Source organism: Penicillium arizonense (assembly GCF_001773325.1).
Source record: "Penicillium arizonense strain CBS 141311 chromosome Unknown PENARI_contig010, whole genome shotgun sequence".
Classification (NCBI taxonomy): domain Eukaryota; kingdom Fungi; phylum Ascomycota; class Eurotiomycetes; order Eurotiales; family Aspergillaceae; genus Penicillium; species Penicillium arizonense.
The window spans coordinates 970,840-988,129 of NW_019173287.1; the positions used below are offsets into that span (position 1 = coordinate 970,840).

Genomic DNA, 17,290 nt, shown 5'->3' on the forward strand with positions numbered 1-17,290 from the left:
AAAAAACGGAGAAAAGAATGAAGGGGGGGGGAAGATCCCACAGCCTTAATGCCAGAGGGGCTAAGAGAAAAGGGTATAGAGGAAAACAGAGGGCCGCGACGTCCAGCGTCAACGTAACAATTCACTCTTGGCGTCTCGGGTGGAGAAGGCACATGAGTCCACAGCGGAGAGTTCCTCTCCTCTCGTATCTCGTCTCTCCGTAAACGCTGGTTCCACTGCCTTATCCTGGTTGGGTCTGACATTCCCTAGCATGTCCGGAGAGATCCATCCGATTCTTGGACTCCTGAAGGCTGAACGTCTCTGATGGCGTGGCTTTTGCGCCACTGCGCGTCTCGGAGTCGGCCTTGTTTTCCCCAATCAGCCTGGACTTGGGCTTTGCCATTCAGCCGATGCAGATGTGATTAGCAGAGAACAATTGGAGCATCCAGGGGGAGAGTCTTGGCACTCTATCCAAACCTGGTAAGGATATCATTTTCAGGAGATGAGTTCCAGTGATTGACTGATTGACACGGCTGAGGAAAACCTTTTCCGCTCTCCTTCCTTTTTGCTTGTTTTTTTTTATTGTCTTTTTTAGTCTGTGGCTTCTGGGTTTCCACTCCGAAGCCGGCAGTTGAAATCGTAACGGATCCACCCTTGACGTGCCAACGTATTTACAGGTCTTGCAGAAAGTACGGTGAATAGGGCCATTTCCTTGGAATCAGAATTAGTCTACGTTAGCTGAGGCTTCGCCTCAGATCCCATTTAAGCTCGAGAATGGTGTGGCAGTCTAACCCCACAAACCACGTTTTTCTTTTGTTTTCTCTTCCAGAGTGGATGTCACTCCAAAGACGCGTAATCCATGTTAGGAGGTGCCCCCAGCGCCTGAGGCTTGTAGAGCACCAACCCGGCCACGGCAATCAGCAACAAACTCTCAGTACCAACAGATCCTTCAAATCCAGCGCCAGCGTGAGCACCTGCAGACAGGCCTGGACCAGGTTAACCCGGGACAAGTCCGCAGCCCCGTCATGCAAGATTGCGTCAATTGCCAGGGCCTTGGGCACGCAAGGGGGTTATACAGAACGCCATCGTGAGGTATAGACACCACCAGCGGGCATCGTGGCGCAGGCCGACTAGAGATGACATTCGTCACGCCGACGCGGCGCACATCACCCAGAATAGCAGATGCATTGGGTCCAGACATTGGCTGGCCGATTTCGTCAAAGGTCGAGTACACCGTCGTCGTGGGCACGTAGGCTGCGTCGCCGCCGTCGCCGCGCAGCGTGCGGATGTACTCCGTGTTCCAGCCCTGCTGCCACAGCGACGGTGTGCATAGCACCAGATCCAGCGATGGGCAGACGAGCAACCGGACCACCGTCCCGTGGAAAACTGTGCTTATGGCAATGAAGTCTTTCACCACGGCTCGTGTCGAGGGCCAGTATTTCAGTGCCCATTGGGTGCTTAGGTCGTCTTGCGACCATGATATCACGGCTAGGAGTTTGTCGGCGCAGAGTGTCGAGATATAGTTTATGGCATAGGCAACGTATTCGACGTTCACCTGGGCGTCGGAAATTGATGCCCGAAGGAGGTTAAACCATACTGCGTCGATGGAATACTGTCGCCTAACTTGGCGAACTTAAAGTGATATGTTTATCCAGCTGGGATGGCAGTGCCCAGCACGAAATCACGGGTGTTCTAGCGCGACCGAACGACAATGAGTCTGGGAAGTAGATTGCTGCTCGAAGTGTATCCTCCGATGTCGAGTAGGGAGCATCCCGGCAGCCTTTGGATAGATTTTCCGGGCCGGGGCTGGGTTTCGGTGGGATAGTGAGTTTAGCTCGCTGCCGAGGTATCCATACAAGAGTGAAATGACGTCCGGTGGCACGAGACCGGCTTCTGCGATTCCGCTGGCTACATGGTAGATGCTTGGTGTCCCTTTCGATATGATGGTTTGGATTGCTGACAGTGCAGATTCAGGAGATTGTGGTGCCGGAGTTTGTCGGCCTTGTCGAGGTGCGAGACGAAGCTCGTGAGGGCGGCTGATGCACTCCTGGCTACATCTGAGCACCGGACAGCGTGTTGAGAAAGTTTGTCTTTGCCAAGGCGGAGGATTTACCAACGGTCAGCGGAGAGCCAAGCACGTCATATATCCAAGTGAACACGAGTATACTCTTCGTGACTTGGATTATGCCGGGTCAACTTGGTCATTTCATCCTTTCAGGGGATGCCCCTATTGAAATATTGGTCTTTCGGGGCTTACAAGCGACATCATAGCAGGTTTCGCCTCCAAATCGATGGCTTGGGCTGCGTCTTTTCCGAACATGTAGCCATGCAATGTCTGACTTGCTTGTTTTATTGGGCCATTGCCAGAACTATTGGCTTACATTGCCTTGAGCCGAGAATTGGCTTCAGATCGATAGAAGCGAACGTGCAAATCGGGATTCCGACCTATTAGATTCAGGAGGTTTCTCGAAACGGCCCATGCCCAGTTTCAATTTGAGTCCGAGGGCCTGTCTCCCCGCAACATCCCCGCAGATCGTCGTGTGGGGGAATCAGAGCTACGGAATGATAAGATGAACAGGAATGTCATACACTATTCAACACGATAGAACGGTTACAAATAGAGCTTCCAAAATTTGCCATATCTAACTGTTACATAGAATCAAGACCACTGTTTAGTGAATATCCCCTGCTTTATAGACCACACAGTACTCTGGTTGACATAATTGTAACGAAAGACCTGACTTGAAGAACTTACGAGATAAACACGCGAGGAAGCCACCTGGTCGATCTGCAACCAATGCGTCTACTTCAGCCGGTGGGTATCTATACAGCGAATACGACGCCTAGTACAATCAAATCTTGCCGTGGAGCTTGCAAGATAGACTTGTCATTCACAAAAAGGAGAATCGGATAGATGACGATGTATAGATCATTGTTGCCCAGGTGAGAGAATATCTAACTTCGCTTGGTGGAGCTGAAGAGCCTCAACTAGCGCAACCAAACCTTGATTAACGCCAAATCAAGGAAATCTCACAGACTTTGCGAAGGGATGTGAATCTGTAGACTCGAGTATGCTTTGAGTTCAGAATTGCTAGGTCTCCATCTGATCTCAAATAAACAGCGTCCTTGCATAATTTCCAGGGCTCACGGTATGATCAAGGGTTACGTTTCCACTTGAGTGAATTGTACTCGATGTCTCATCGATCCACCTGAAGTAATGGTCCTTATTAAGCTGTGATTTGGCCTAGAAGACGGTTGTGAGGGACAGAATGTCTTGTCTATGTCGAGCAAGTGTGAACATCGAAAGCCAGCAGTTAGCATTTAGATCGATAAGGTGGCAGTGTAGATCCATAGATATGAGGCACGTGGTTAATGCCATGGCACTAGCTCTGGAAAAGTGAAACATGTACGGAATGTTAAGTGACATAGAGCCTAAGTTGAAGGGAGTTGGAATGATGTTGCCGCAGTATTCGGGCTAGGAGGGTAGTAGTGCAGTTGACAGTACATATGACATCTACAAAGTCGAAGATTTGGGTCTCAGGGAAGTGTATCGGATCCGAAAGACCGAAAAGTGTTGCAATGAGTGTTTCAAGCGTAGAAGATCTTATAGGGAGAGAAAGTGTGGAAGGCGAAGTCCCGAGTGTAACGGTAACTTGGACTACCACCGTTGCACTCAAGGGGGTGATTGTGTATGTACCATACGGAATGTATTGACAACAACTGCTATGAAGATAATTGTATGAATCAATTACAATAGAATTGGAGAGTGATGAATGCATATTTACATGGAACATATTTAATTACAATTTTCTAACAATATATCAGTAATATATGTGTTCCAAAATTGTTGATGTTGAAATACATTACAATACCATACACATTGCGACACCGCAAGGGCAGTGTCACTGGAATGGGCCAATGTTGATCCATGCTTGGGTTGACTTCGCTTCTCTACGGAGTACCTCTCTGTATTCTCTCTTCTTCCTCCAGGTGGGGATTATTGTCTCTGCTACACTCCCACCGAACCCACTCAAACACTACTCCAGTGGGAGTGTCACATCAGCTGCACCCCCGACCCTTATAACTTCTGATATTTCCTCTTTAGTCTTATCCCCATGTTCCCCAGGTAGCTAGGAACTTGGACTCCCTCGATCTTTCCTCCCGATCTCGCCTCCCAAATCGCCTCCTCTCCCGCGACCATGTCGGCCCCGCTGGTCAAGGTGCTGCACCGACTGCAAGAGCTGTTCCATAACGTTGTCTCGGCACTCGAATCCATGATCCTCTTCCCTTCCCTCTTCCGCGGCCTCTCACGTCGACGCCGGAGACCCTTCCTTGGTGCCCATTGGCGACGCCGCACCCTCGATGATTTCGCCGAAGAGGTCGAATCCCTCTGTTCCACACCGCTATCAACGCGCAATATGCTGGACATGTCGGAGCAGTTCCGCGTACAGTTCCGCGAGTGCCTACAAACGAGTCCGTATTGCATGCTACCATCGTACAACCACGCGCTTCCCGCTGGGTCGGAGAAGGGCCTCTTTGTGGCGTTGGATGTGGGCGGATCGACATTCCGCGTAGCTTTGATTGAATTGAACGGACGGGACGAGGAAGTGCGGATCCTGAAGGAATCATCGTCTTACATTGATAATGGGGTTAAGATGCTGGAAGGCACTCTGTTTTTCGACTGGATGGCGGAAAGAATTGACACTACGTTGAAGGAGCTCGGATCTGAATATGGTCGTGACGCTACGCCGCTGGCGATGGGTCTATCCTGGTCATTCCCTATCGAGCAGATGTCGCACAGCAGTGGTTTGGTGATTCACATGGGCAAGGGCTTTAAGTGCTCCGAGGGCACACTAGGGCAGGAACTGGGTGGTCTCATCAACGAGTCATGCCGCAAGCGCAACTTGAACGTAGAGATCGCTGCTATTGTGAATGATGGTTCTGCGGCTCTTCTTTCGCGTGCCTACGTCGACTCTAAGACTCGCATGTCTTTGATTCTCGGTACCGGTACCAATGTTGCGATTCATTTCCCCGTACACGGGATCGGTATGTCGAAGTTTGGAACTCGTCCAGAGGGCTGGTTCGACTACGCCAAGCACGTCATTATCAACACCGAGATGAGCATGTTCGGTGGAGACGTATTGCCCTTGACCCGATGGGACGACGTGCTGAACCGCACTCACCTGCGTCCCGACTACCAGCCACTCGAATACATGATCACAGGCCGGTATCTAGGCGAGATCGTTCGCCTGATCATCGTCGAAGCCGTCGAGACCGCCCGTCTGTTTAACGGGGAGCTACCGCACTCTATGCGTGAACCCTACTCCTTTGACACAAGCATCGTCGCCTTCCTCGAAGAGGACTCCTCTGCTACTCTTTCCGCCTCCGCCGCCCTCCTGCAAAAGCAACACACCTTCCCTAACCTCCCTTCTGTCGAGGACCTCCGCTTCCTCCGCCGCATCTGCCAGGCCGTGTCCCGCCGTGCAGCCGGCTATCTTGCAACAGCCATCCACAGCATGTGGTGCCTACGCAACGAGGTCGAATTCCCAACCTCCACCTCCCTCCACGACTCCCTCGACAAGGAAACACCCGAAATCATAGTCATCGAAAGCGAAGACCAACCCAAGAGCCTATCCATTGCCTGCGACGGCACCGTCATCAACAAATACCCCGGTTTCCGTGACCGCTGCCAGGACTATCTCAATCAGCTGAGCGAGGAATCTCACCCGGGCACCGGCGCCTCGATCCGCCTCAACCCTGCACCAGAGAGTGCCATTCTCGGTGCTGCAGTTGCAGTAGCTGTGGCCGTGGCTGAGAAGTCTGCCCAGCACTAAAGACCGGCTGATCGGACGACTGACATGATTGATGCTTGACTTCCACGCCGAGCATAGACCTCGAGCTGTTCTTTTCGTTGTGATTTTCTCTTCTCTCTCCTTTTCTTTATAACCATGTCCCTCGGTCATCGGCGCATGATATGTGATGGGTTTTCTTTTCTCTGCATGGGGTTTTCCCGATGGGAGTCGTTGGAGAGCATTTCACTTCTCCCTTTTTTCCCTACCCCCTTTTCGACACTTGACTCGCTAGCATTTGCGCGGTGTTTTTTGAATCTTGGAATTCATATGGGTTCATCGATATGGTTTCCTGTGCTTTTTTCCGGCTGGGCGGAGTCCGGTTTAGTTTCTTTGGCCTGTCATTTCCATGACGGCCTTGTTTATTTCCTTTAACTTCATGGAGGCATATTTGATCTGTCTGTCTGCCCTCTATACTTAGGCTAATATGTTTCTCCTTTCTCGTTGAACTTGCATAGATATAGAATATATCTATAGAGCTGGCTACTTTACTTGTAAAACATGCCTCAACCTTAGCATTCTTCCTCTCTTGACCTCCCTGGTTTTAGGGCGAGACTATCACGAGATTCAATTGGGGTTATCCGGTCGCAAGGTCATTGGCTTCGCAGGTAGGCTGAGCGCAAAAAAAAAATACAGTACGTTTCCGCGCTATGATTTTGTGTGTAGCGGGAAAAATAAAAAGGAAAAATAAAAAGTATTGACCGACGCAGGGGTCGAACCTGCAATCTCTTGATTCGTAGTCAAGCGCCTTGCCATTGGGCCAGCCGGCCTACTTGTTGAGGAGAGCGGCCTGAAGTGGCAATATCAGCCTGAATCGCTAGATCGAGGTGATGCATTGACTTCTACGCCACATCTAGAGATTCTACACACCACAAGATGGCAATTTGGTGGCAGAACTAATAATTATAAATATTTTATAGCTACATTGCTTGTCTAAGATATAAAACGTGTTTAATTTCCATCAAATCAGTCACTTTATTTTTAGTGTTCATCTCTATAAAAACAATATATATCCACAATCTGACCTCAAACATCTCATATAAAACCCCAAATTTACTCATCTGTGGCAACAGCAGTCTTATCAACACCAATAGTAATATACCCAATCATACCCTTGGTAACATCATTCCCATCAGCAGGAACAACAGAAACAATGGGGTTATATCCGTTCTCAGTATCACCACTGAAAACACTATCCACAGCATTGGTCGTGCGGTTAATCTCCGTGTGCGAGACATACGGTTCAAGAGCCATGATTTTCTGGGATAATGGCTCGTCGAAGTAGATCTGGCCAGTGCTGACCGTGTTGCCGTAGGCCATTGTGCCGTTTCCGCGGATTGTCCAGTCTGTGTGGACCTGGACGTGGATGTGGATTGAGCGTTCGACGTAGAATCCTGGAGATTGTTAGTACTGACGATTCTCCCAAAATAGAAAGAGAGAGGGAGAAAGAAGGAAAGAGAAACTCACCAGGGAAAACAGTCTTCATCTCCATCAAACCATGCTTATCAGTAGGCCACATTCCACGCAAGAAAGTAGTATCATCAGTATGCAAATCCGCAGTGGCCATATCAGTAACATTAAGCTGCTCGAGCAGCTCTGCAAAAGGCGTGTTAGGCGACAAGCCCGTGAAACTAGAGTACGAGCCGGTAGAGTTACAATGCCAGAAATCAACTAGCACACCTTCCAACGGTTCGCAGGTCTCCATATCCAAAACACCGACATCAAGCCAAAGCGGGACGCCGGGCTGGTCCTCGGTCATATCCTGGCGGAGGGTCTGCGACTGCGGCCAGATGTATGGACCCTCTGTGACCTCGGGGGTCAGGATGCAGGTGTCGTTTTGGATGGTGTTGTAGTAGGAGCCTTCGGTTTGGATGTTGTAGGTTGTGTTACTTGTCGATCCTGGAAAACGCTTGTGGAGGTTGCGCTTTATACGTTTGGCGTTGTAGTTGCCGACGTGGTCGGAGCAGCGGGCTGAGAGGTCGTGGCGGCGGGATAGTTCGCGTTTGCTGGGCGAGTGGTGAGGGCCTGGGTGGGCTGTTGCCACTGAGGCAATGCCCGCTGCGGCGAGGAGTTTGGTGAAGTGCATTGTTGCGGATTGGGGAGTGAGGGCTTTGACTTCAGGGACTACTCGGGGTTCACGGGGCCTTTATATGTGGATGGGAATTTGGGAGGGTGCATGTTCCTGGATTGAGACATCTATTTTGTCGTACTCTTTTGCGTAAGCTGCGGGAGAGTTGGGACTTGGCAGGCTTTGGACTGTGTTTCTAGATCAATAGTTTCATCTTTGAGAAGCACTTATCCTGGAAGAATTATGGGGTTATGGAGCTGCTGCAAGGTAGTTTAGTAAATGCGGCGGTGATCAATAAACAACTAATTAGATAAGATAGCCTGGAAGCGTAACAGGGGCGAGCTTATTGGATCGTGTACGATTCGGATGGAATCTAGCGCCGGATATAGGCCGACTTGGCAGGAGAATATTGTAGCCTACATTATGCAAAAGGAGGTGCTTCATGCGGACACCGGGGCAATCCGAAGAATAACCGGTTGCAGGTAGGTTAGGCTGTGAGGAGAATGCGTGTTTAGGGCTAATCGGAGGGAGGTTCGGGACTTGACAACCGCTGACTGATGGCGCCGATCACTTCAAGGATGGAGCTGGTGTGTTTCACTTCAACATGATTGGCAGAAGACACCCCTGGGATTAGTTATTGCGTGGCTTGTCTCTTGGCAGGCCTGCAGATTGTCACAAATTTCAGTCTAAATGTACTTCGGTTATTGTGGCTTGCCGAAGTGACCCCGGATCCCCAACCGCTTCGGCTTGTGGGGGTTTTTCAGGACTATTGCATCATTTCGGGATATTTTCAAGCAACAGTGAAAATGGTGAGTGGAAACAGCAAAATCCGTTTATTGAGGGACTATATGTATACTAGTGATTATAAAACATAGAAAATACATAGAAATCTACTCCGCAATGGCACGTATATCGCCCAACAACCACCCCTCAAGAAGAAGTGTAAGCCTGAGACTTATTCAGAATAATCTCCGCCAAGGCCATCAAAGTCCCACTGGACAAGAGCTCCAGAACTTGCACGTTAGCATTGGCCTCCCGAGCAATCCAGTTCCGAATCTCAATCGCCACCAGCGAATCAAGACCCAACGAAGCCACAGTGATCGAAGGATCCATATCCTCCAAGGAGATGACAAGTACCTGTGCCAATTTAGCGGCCAGCGCTTCATAGCACACAAGCAAAGCATTTTCCTTAGATGACGCAGCCTGCAAAGTAACCTGCAGCGGGACGGACGGCCCATCGCGCTGGGAGCTACTACCAGCCTGGCCCTTAGCAGCTTCGTAAAGCGCGCTAAATTTGGCGTCTTGGATCCAGAAGTTATTGTCCAGGGAGTCCAGCGCCAGTCCAGTGATGCACTGCCCAACACAGGACTGGTTTAGGTCTCCTGTTATGGCGGCAGCAACGAGTGCCAGGACCTCGGATTCATTGATGGCCTGGCTGCCGATGTTTTTCAGGACTTCCTGGCGCCGTTGGGCGCCACTGTCAGCTAAGTAACCGACGTCGCTGACTGCGGCTAGGTCGATTGATGTTCCTGGTAGGCCGAGGGATTGTCGGTATTCCATGAATCCGTCTAGGAAGACGTTTGCTGCGGAGTATGCTGCTTGTCCGCGGTTACCGATTATGCCGGCCACGGATGAAAGAGCGATGAAGAAGTCCAGTGGGGAGTCGATTAGAGTGTTGTGTAAATTCCAGGTTCCTTCTACCTTGCTAGATGTCACGGCTGTAAAGTCGTCCAGAGACATGTTCTCGAACAGCATGTCCTAGGGTAGTGTTAGCAACTGGGTATTCGACTGAGTTCATGAGACTTACACGCAGGACCATTGCACCCTGGATCACACCTCGCACTGGGGGAAGACCTTTCATCTCCTCCTTGACGAGCGCCTCGACAGACTCTTGACTGCTGACATCGCACGCCTTGACAATGACTCGCACCCCCAAGGGCGCCAGGCTGTCAACCAGGGCCTGCACCCTTTCATTGATAGTTGCGCGACGGGATACAAGGACAATGTTCCTTGCACCCTTGGTGGCCATCCACTTAGCCATGCTTCTACCTAAACCACCCGTACCACCAATCAAGATATACGATGCATCCGGACGCAGAAGGGTGGAACTAGTCTTGGGTGCCACAGCCTAGACTTCGTCAGTTATACTTGATCTGAAAGTGAAAGGTCTTCTCGCTTACCTTGACGAGATCGCCATCCTGAGGAACAACCACAATCTTGCCCATACTCTTACCAGTCTGCAGAGTACGGAATGCCTTTTCAATATCAGAGATCCGATAAGTCGAAAGCGGCAAGATAGGATGAACTGATTTCTCGCGCACCAGCTGACAAACATCATCCATAAGGCGCTTCGTCAGCTGTGGCTTGTATTTGGCAACCTTGGTAAGATCGACCGACGCGAACGTGACGTTATTTTCAAACGGCAACATATCCAGTCGAGTATTCTTCGTGATATCAGCCTTACCGATCTCGATAAACCGACCAAATGGCGCTAGGCATTCCCAAGTCTCGCGAAGAAGATCACCGGCAAGAGAATTAATGACAACATCCACACCGACCCCGCCAGTCGCTCTCCGAACACCATGAGCAAAGGATGTATCACGGCTGTAGAAGATACGGTCCTCGGAGATCCCGTATTGAGTCATCAAGAATTGCTTCTTATCAAGGCTACCGACGGTAACGAAGATATCGGCACCGATCATTTGCGCAATCATGATTGCTGCTTGACCAACACCGCCGGCGCCGGCGTGGACCAGGACACGCTCGCCTGGTTGCAGCTGACCTAGGTCAAACAACGAGTAGTATGCAGTACAGAACACGACAGGGATTGTAGCTGCGACCTCGAAGGACATGGTGTCCGGAATTTCCGCAACACTGGTAGTAGGGCACCGCGCATAGGTAGAGAAACCACCTTCAGGCAACGCCATAACTCTCTGGCCAACCTTGAGGTTCTTCACGTTTGAGCCAACGCTCGATATGACACCGCTGCATTCGATTCCGATGTAAGGCTGCGAAAGCTGGCCCATGGTGACAACAATATCTTTGAAGTTGAGACCGGTTGCTTTAACTTCGAGCTCAATCTGATTCTCACCCAATGGGGGTGGGTTGTCCTCCACGAAGTAGAGTGAGTCGAGTGCACCCAGGTTGCCGACTTGGATCTTGAATCGCCGTCCAGGCTGGATGAAGGGTTGAGTTGAGATTGCCATATCGTGAGTCTCATTGTGAACAAATGCATTGGCGTCATCGTCTTCAACAATACGCTGAACAAACAGCTCCGAGCCCTTGGCCTTGAACTCAAAGTCTGTGACAGGTTCAGTACCATCCGTAGGCCATAGGGAATCAATGGCTGCTAGAATCGGGATCTCGGGGCACTCCAGGTCTTCACTCTCAATTCCAAGAGTAGCAATCTTGGCCAGAGTCTCCGAGCGCAAAGTCCGAGTCAAACCGACTGTCATTTGTGCATCAGGAGAGTTTGTTCGGTAGACCCAAAGCACGGAACGAGCATTCAGCAGGGCCTTTTTGAGACTTTCGAACACATCTTCGGTGAGGTGCCTGAGAGAGCTAGCTCCAGTCTGAAGTAGGACAACATGCTTGTCGGAGAAATCTGTTTCACCAAATGCTTTCACGGAAGCTTCCCAGCCAGGGGTCTCAGACAGCAGATTGCTCAGTTTATCGGCAGTTCCATCAGACTTGCCGAAATGACTAACAAACAACTCATGTCGTTTGACAACATTGCCATTGGCATGAGCAGGCTCTCTTGGCTCTGTGTGTCCATTCGTGACCTTTGCTCCATTGACATGACCATTGCCGTTCGGTACTGCCTCACCATCGGATTCTTCGGTCTCATTCTTGGCATTTTCGATCTCGGCCAACGAGTGCCAATCAATCTTGTAGCACAATTTGCGAACCTCTTCACGATGATTGTTGGCATTTCTGAGTGGAGTCATAATAAGACCCTCCATCGTAATCAATGCCTCTGTCGAGCCTTCAGGGGTAGCAAACAAATCAAAATGAGTCGGCTCAGGCTTTGGCAGACTTGGACTACCATTGCAGTAGGCTTTGACATAATCACCAGCAGTGGTTGGGAGATCGCGACTGATGCTCAGCTGTTTAATCATCGTTGGCATGTAAAGCGTGTCCAGGTCCATTCGGCCCTGACCCTGTCCAAGGATCGGCCAAACAAGATGGAGCAGCCCATCCAGGAACGACGGGTGAACAGTCAGAGGAGACTCATAGTTTTTTGGCATAACACTTCTTGTGTCAGGGACAAGCAAATCTGCCAACGAACAACGAGAGCTGGCATAACAGTTCTCAAGATCTTGGAACGTAGGACCATATCCAGCGCCCAGGTCATTGAGAACCTGGTACATGTGAGGCATATCAATGTGATTCGAAGCCGACGCGTTCACCTTGGCAATTCGGTTCTCCACGTAATGACTCTGGACATGAGCAGAGTTGCCAATAGCTGCGGCCTGTTGCTTCTGGGCGGTACGGGTTCTGATGAGACCAGTGCAATGCTCGGTCCACGCTCTCTTTGAGTTCCAAGAACACACGCGGAATTCGCTCCAGACATCGGATGCACCACGGGTACCTTCGGTGTATGGTCGAAGGGTGATAATGAGCTCTGTGTCTGTATCATCGCTGAGGCAAAGTGCAGCGCCAACGACCACCTCTCGAAGCTCAAAGTGGGTGAATGGGATATCATGTTGCTCTGCACCGCGCCGGGCAGCTTCAATGGCCATGACCAGCTATTTTTTTGTTAGTATGCATGTAAATGATATTTGTATATAGGGAAACTTACATAGCCAGCTAGCGGGAAGACGGGAATACCCTGCATTCGGTGATCCCGGAGCCAGGGAATATCATCCAAGCGGAGAATATTGCGCCATGTCGGTTCTAGATCATTTGAATAGTTTGCCAACAAGCCCAGAATATCGTTTCTGGCACCATCTCTTGTGATGTGCTTCCGGGGAATGCGTGCATCATGCCAGTACCGGGTACCATGCTGCCAGGGGTAGCGAGGCAAGTTGGTCAGGAACCAGCGATTCTCAGCACCAGTCTTGGGGAAGTTGAGCCCAATCATGTTAAGGTTAACACCTCTCACGTAGGCAGCAGCAGCGGTATCAAGAACCGACTCAGCTGCGTCCGCATTACGGAGAATTGTGGGAGCGTATCCAATCTTAGACGTAATTGGACCCAAGCTCTTCAAGGTATCCATAATAGGACCCTTTAGAGCCGAATGTGGGCCAATCTCAACTAAGAGATTTGGTCGTGTCTCATCATCCGACACGATCTTAGCAAGAGCATCGGGGAATAACACTGGCGATGTCAGGTTTGCAACCCAGTATGCTGGACCGAGCTCAGAGGGATCCGTGAGACGACCAAAAACTGAAGAGTAGAATGCAGCCGTGGCAGATGTAGAAGGCCGGATATTCTCGATAGCAGTGAGATATGCATCGGCAACATTCTTCATATGATCAGAATGATAGGCGACGTCAATCTTCAGTCGTCGATTAAAGATCTGCTTGTCTTGTAGAATCTGTTCGAGGTCATCGATTGCTAGAACATCTCCTGAGACGGTAACACTCGAAGGACTGTTCACGCAAGCGACGGTGGCATATCCGGAAAGTGTCTTTAACATTGGCTGGACATCATCGCGACTAGCACCGATGGCAATCATGGCACCCTTCAAGGCCGGGAATTTAGCCTTGAGTAGGGACGTCATTTGTCCTCGGCGATATGCGAGAGCCACGGCTGCTTCCAAATCATAAATTCCAGCGGCATAGGCTGCGCTGATCTCTCCAGAACTGTGACCAACCACTGAAGAAGGCCGGATACCCCAAGACTGCAGGAGACAGACGAGTGCAATTTGAAGTACCGTGCAAGCCGGCTGGCTTAGATGTGGAGAGTTGATTTGGGAAGTGGTAGTGTCTTTCTCGAGCTCTTCGAGGAGAGAGAATTCCGCTCCAAGGTCACGTAAACATTTATCGGCTCGTGTGATGGCAGATGCAAAGACAGGGTATTCATGCATAAGAGGGATACCCATCTGTGCCCATTGAGCGCCCTGGCCAGTGAAGACAAATGACAGAATTGGAGTACCGAGGACCAAGAATGGGTTAACCTTCAGCTGAGCAAGGCGTATCCCAAGCTCATCCAGGGAGGTCGCCGAGACTCCCACACGATAGGAGAGCTGGGACATCTTGTTTCCAAGAGTGTAAGCGAAATTGCCGAAGAGGGCTTTTTCAAAGACTTCAGGATGCTGCTCGAAATAAACACCGAAGTCTTTGATCCTATGGCGTAGAGATTCTTTGTCATTGGCAGAAATCAGGAACAGCTTGCGCTTGGGGTCCACCTCGACATCTTCGGCTGCCTCAGTTGGAGCTTTAGACTCTAAAGGCGCTTTCTCAAGAACGACGTGAGCATTCGTTCCTCCAAAGCCATAGTTAGAAACACTCAAGTATTTCTTGCCAGAAGGCCAGGGCCGGGTGGTGGTTAGAACCTTCATATTCCACTCATCCATAGGAATATTAGGGTTCGGTTTGCGGAACTCGGCATTTGGAAGCATGAGACCTCTATCAAGCATCATAGCACCCTTGATAATTGCGGCGATACCACTTGCGCCCTCTAAGTGGCCGATATTGGATTTGACGGATCCAATGTAGAGCGGATTTCTCGGAGTTCGTCCCTTTCCCAGGGCTGCATGAACCGCTGCTGCTTCGATTGGATCGCCAGCCTTTGTTCCGGTACCGTGCATTTCAGCAAAGCCACATTTCTCCGGGTCTAAATTTGCTTCTTGGTAGACACGTCGAATGAGATCCTCCTGAGCTTCGCCGTTAGGCAGTGTGATTCCCTTTGTTCGCCCGTCTTGGTTGACTCCAGAGTTGGCAATGACTGCTCGAATGGGGTCGCGGTCACGCATTGCGGCATCAAGTGGCTTTAAGATAACGACACCGGCACCTTCGCCACGTGCAAAGCCGGACGTGGCTCTCTCGTCGAAAGAGTAGGTTTTACCCTCGTCATTAAATAGTCTTGGCAGTACCAAAGGTTAGAGATATTGTCGTGAGAATAAAAAGGGGGTATAAGTCTACTCACTGTGACATAGACATAGAAACAAAAAGATCTGGGACAACATTGAGGCGACATCCAGCAACTAGAGCTTCCTTTGACTCTCCACTTCGTAAGCTCTGTACTGCATAATGAAGCGCTACAAGAGATGAAGAGCAAGCTGTGTCCACTGTGATACTGGGCCCCTGTAGATCGAAGAAGTATGAGATGCGGTTAGATTGTAGGGAGGGCGCACAACCGGTTGCTTGATGCATAGGGATGGTCTCAATATCGCGCATATTGTTGAGCTCGTAATCGGCGAAATTTCCACCGGCGAAGACGCCCACGTTCCGGCGCGCAAGGTTTTCTTTTGGAATGCCAGCACTCTCCAAGGCTTCATACGAGCACTCCAACAGCAGACGCTGCTGGGGATCCATGGATGTCGCCTCTTGGACAGTAAGGTTGAAGAAGGGAGCATCAAAGCGGGCAATGTCCTCATCTAAGAAGTAGCCCCCCACCGGGTTGAATGCGCCAACCTTTGAAGGGTTGGGATGATGGAATGCCTCAAGGGAAAATCGATCTTTGGGGATGGGGGACCAGCCACTGCGAGCTCGGGTACATAGCTCCCACAGCTCACTGGGAGATGTGACCTGCCCCGGCAGCCGGCAGGCATACCCAATGATGGCAATGGGCTGAGGCGCGCTCTTTTCGCCGTCAGCGGCACACTCAAAACCAGTATCGCCGTTCATGTTGGTCATGTTAAGAAAAGGTAAGAATTGAAACGAGTCTGGAGGATTTCAGGAAGTCGCCTAGACATCGGGGAAACCGGCTGGCCATGTCGGCTTATATAGCGCATAAAATGCCTCGGGATAATCATCTTGTGGATTCTTGGGGGCGTACAACTCCCCTGAAGCTCTATATTTCAGGACTTCGAGCTGGCGAGAACGAGAAGGGATCGCCATTTCCTACACGTCTAGACTGATAAGGATGCGCCGTAAACATTGGGTCGGTGGTTATTCGTAACTTCGACGGTCGTTTATAGTGTCCTACTCCAAAATTGAGTCCATTTTCACATGCACACGTGGAGAGAAAAGGGACTTGAACTGGTCGCAGGAGAAGATGGTGACGCAGGATGAAGTTCGGTGGGAATCCCGTCGTTTCAGGGCTTTACGGCATCTGTACGGCTCGACGGTAATTTATTTTCTGCTGCATCCTTGGTGATTCCTATATTGCTCAGCCTCTCCCTTCTTTTCTACTCATCACATCACTCTCGTCGGATTATTTTTGCACAATGAAGTTTCTCTGTTTCCATGGTGCCATTGGCAATGTTGATGTAGGTTGGCCATTGAATTGTGAACTATCTTGTACTGACTCTTGCAGAACATCAGCATCCAGCTAGGTAACTTCCCGTGAGATTGACGACGATATTAGTGCTCATGCTCAGTTAGCTCCCCTTGAGAAGGAGATGTCCATGGACAGTTCCGCTGAATTCCACTATATCATGGGCCCCGTTCCTGTGGTTCCCCCGGCAGGTACGTTTTGACAGAGCTCTGATAGAGACCATAGTCTCATTGCCTGCTAGGTTTTACGGAGTATTTTGGTGTTGGTCCGCATTTCAGGTGGCTCGAAGACAATGGAGTCGCGGAGGAATCCATGATTTCCCGCGTTCGAAAATCTCCGCATGGCCAGAGCCCAGAAGATGCTATGAGAACTCTGGGTGAGGGCTGGGATGGCCGCTGGAATAACCACCAACAGGTCATGGATTACCTCTATGATACCTTGGAGAAGAACCCTGACATTGCAGGTGTCATGGGTTATAGTGAGGGTGCTACCATGGCTGCCAGTCTCATCATGGATGAGGCAAGAAAGGCCCAGGAGACTGGACGTGTCCGTCAAATCAAATGCGGAGTCTTCATCACTGGATGGCCTCCCCTCTCTCCCGAGGAAGATGTGGTCCTGGCAGACGAGAGCGACCTTATTCTGGACGTGCCCACACTTCATGTTGTTGGTGCAGATGGTAATTTATCCCTACTCCTTCATTCGAACGATATGCTGAAATCCAAACAGACCCCTACCGATACGGCGCGCTAGCCCTGTTCAATGTGTGTGACCCGGATAGCGCGGCCCTGTTTGATACTGGAGGCGGCCACACCATTCCTCGGTCCGGCAAGGTGATCACAGAATTGGGAAATGCACTCCGGGATTTGATAGACAAGGCATATGAAGCGTAATAGAGAATGAGAAACCTTGGGAAGCACCAAGCCATCTGTGTGCGATAGAACGGACCGTTGTAGAATACACAAAATTCGGAACGGATGGTTCCCGATTCTTCAACAGCGATATGGAAGAT

At 50.4% G+C, this 17,290-nt stretch overlaps 5 protein-coding genes across 5 annotated transcripts; 2 read left to right on the plus strand and 3 right to left on the minus strand.

The window, feature by feature from the left end:
- Window positions 1–816: 816 nt before the first annotated feature.
- Window positions 817–2,299, minus strand: PENARI_c010G05210 (putative lipase; the record flags this gene model as incomplete). Its single annotated transcript, XM_022632242.1, has 3 exons — window positions 817–965; window positions 1,111–1,534; window positions 2,237–2,299. The coding sequence occupies 3 exons, from the start codon at window positions 2,297–2,299 to the stop codon at window positions 817–819; spliced, it is 636 nt and encodes a 211-aa protein (XP_022487966.1).
- A 1,879-nt stretch (window positions 2,300–4,178) lies between these two features.
- On the plus strand, window positions 4,179–5,813 carry PENARI_c010G09688 (putative hexokinase; the record flags this gene model as incomplete). The annotated part of the gene is made up of 1 exon (XM_022632371.1): window positions 4,179–5,813. The coding sequence occupies one exon, from the start codon at window positions 4,179–4,181 to the stop codon at window positions 5,811–5,813; it is 1,635 nt and encodes a 544-aa protein (XP_022487941.1).
- A 1,068-nt stretch (window positions 5,814–6,881) lies between these two features.
- On the minus strand, window positions 6,882–7,914 carry PENARI_c010G09260 (intradiol ring-cleavage dioxygenase; the record flags this gene model as incomplete). Its single annotated transcript, XM_022632364.1, has 2 exons — window positions 6,882–7,222; window positions 7,296–7,914. 2 exons carry the CDS (start codon window positions 7,912–7,914, stop codon window positions 6,882–6,884), a joined length of 960 nt encoding a protein of 319 aa, XP_022488031.1.
- A 912-nt stretch (window positions 7,915–8,826) lies between these two features.
- Window positions 8,827–15,698, minus strand: PENARI_c010G03482 (type I polyketide synthase; the record flags this gene model as incomplete). The annotated part of the gene is made up of 5 exons (XM_022632193.1): window positions 8,827–9,654; window positions 9,704–10,024; window positions 10,077–12,644; window positions 12,698–14,924; window positions 14,989–15,698. 5 exons carry the CDS (start codon window positions 15,696–15,698, stop codon window positions 8,827–8,829), a joined length of 6,654 nt encoding a protein of 2,217 aa, XP_022487995.1.
- A 533-nt stretch (window positions 15,699–16,231) lies between these two features.
- On the plus strand, window positions 16,232–17,171 carry PENARI_c010G11125 (uncharacterized protein; the record flags this gene model as incomplete). Its single annotated transcript, XM_022632419.1, has 4 exons — window positions 16,232–16,273; window positions 16,340–16,472; window positions 16,523–16,957; window positions 17,008–17,171. 4 exons carry the CDS (start codon window positions 16,232–16,234, stop codon window positions 17,169–17,171), a joined length of 774 nt encoding a protein of 257 aa, XP_022487797.1.
- Window positions 17,172–17,290: the final 119 nt, after the last annotated feature.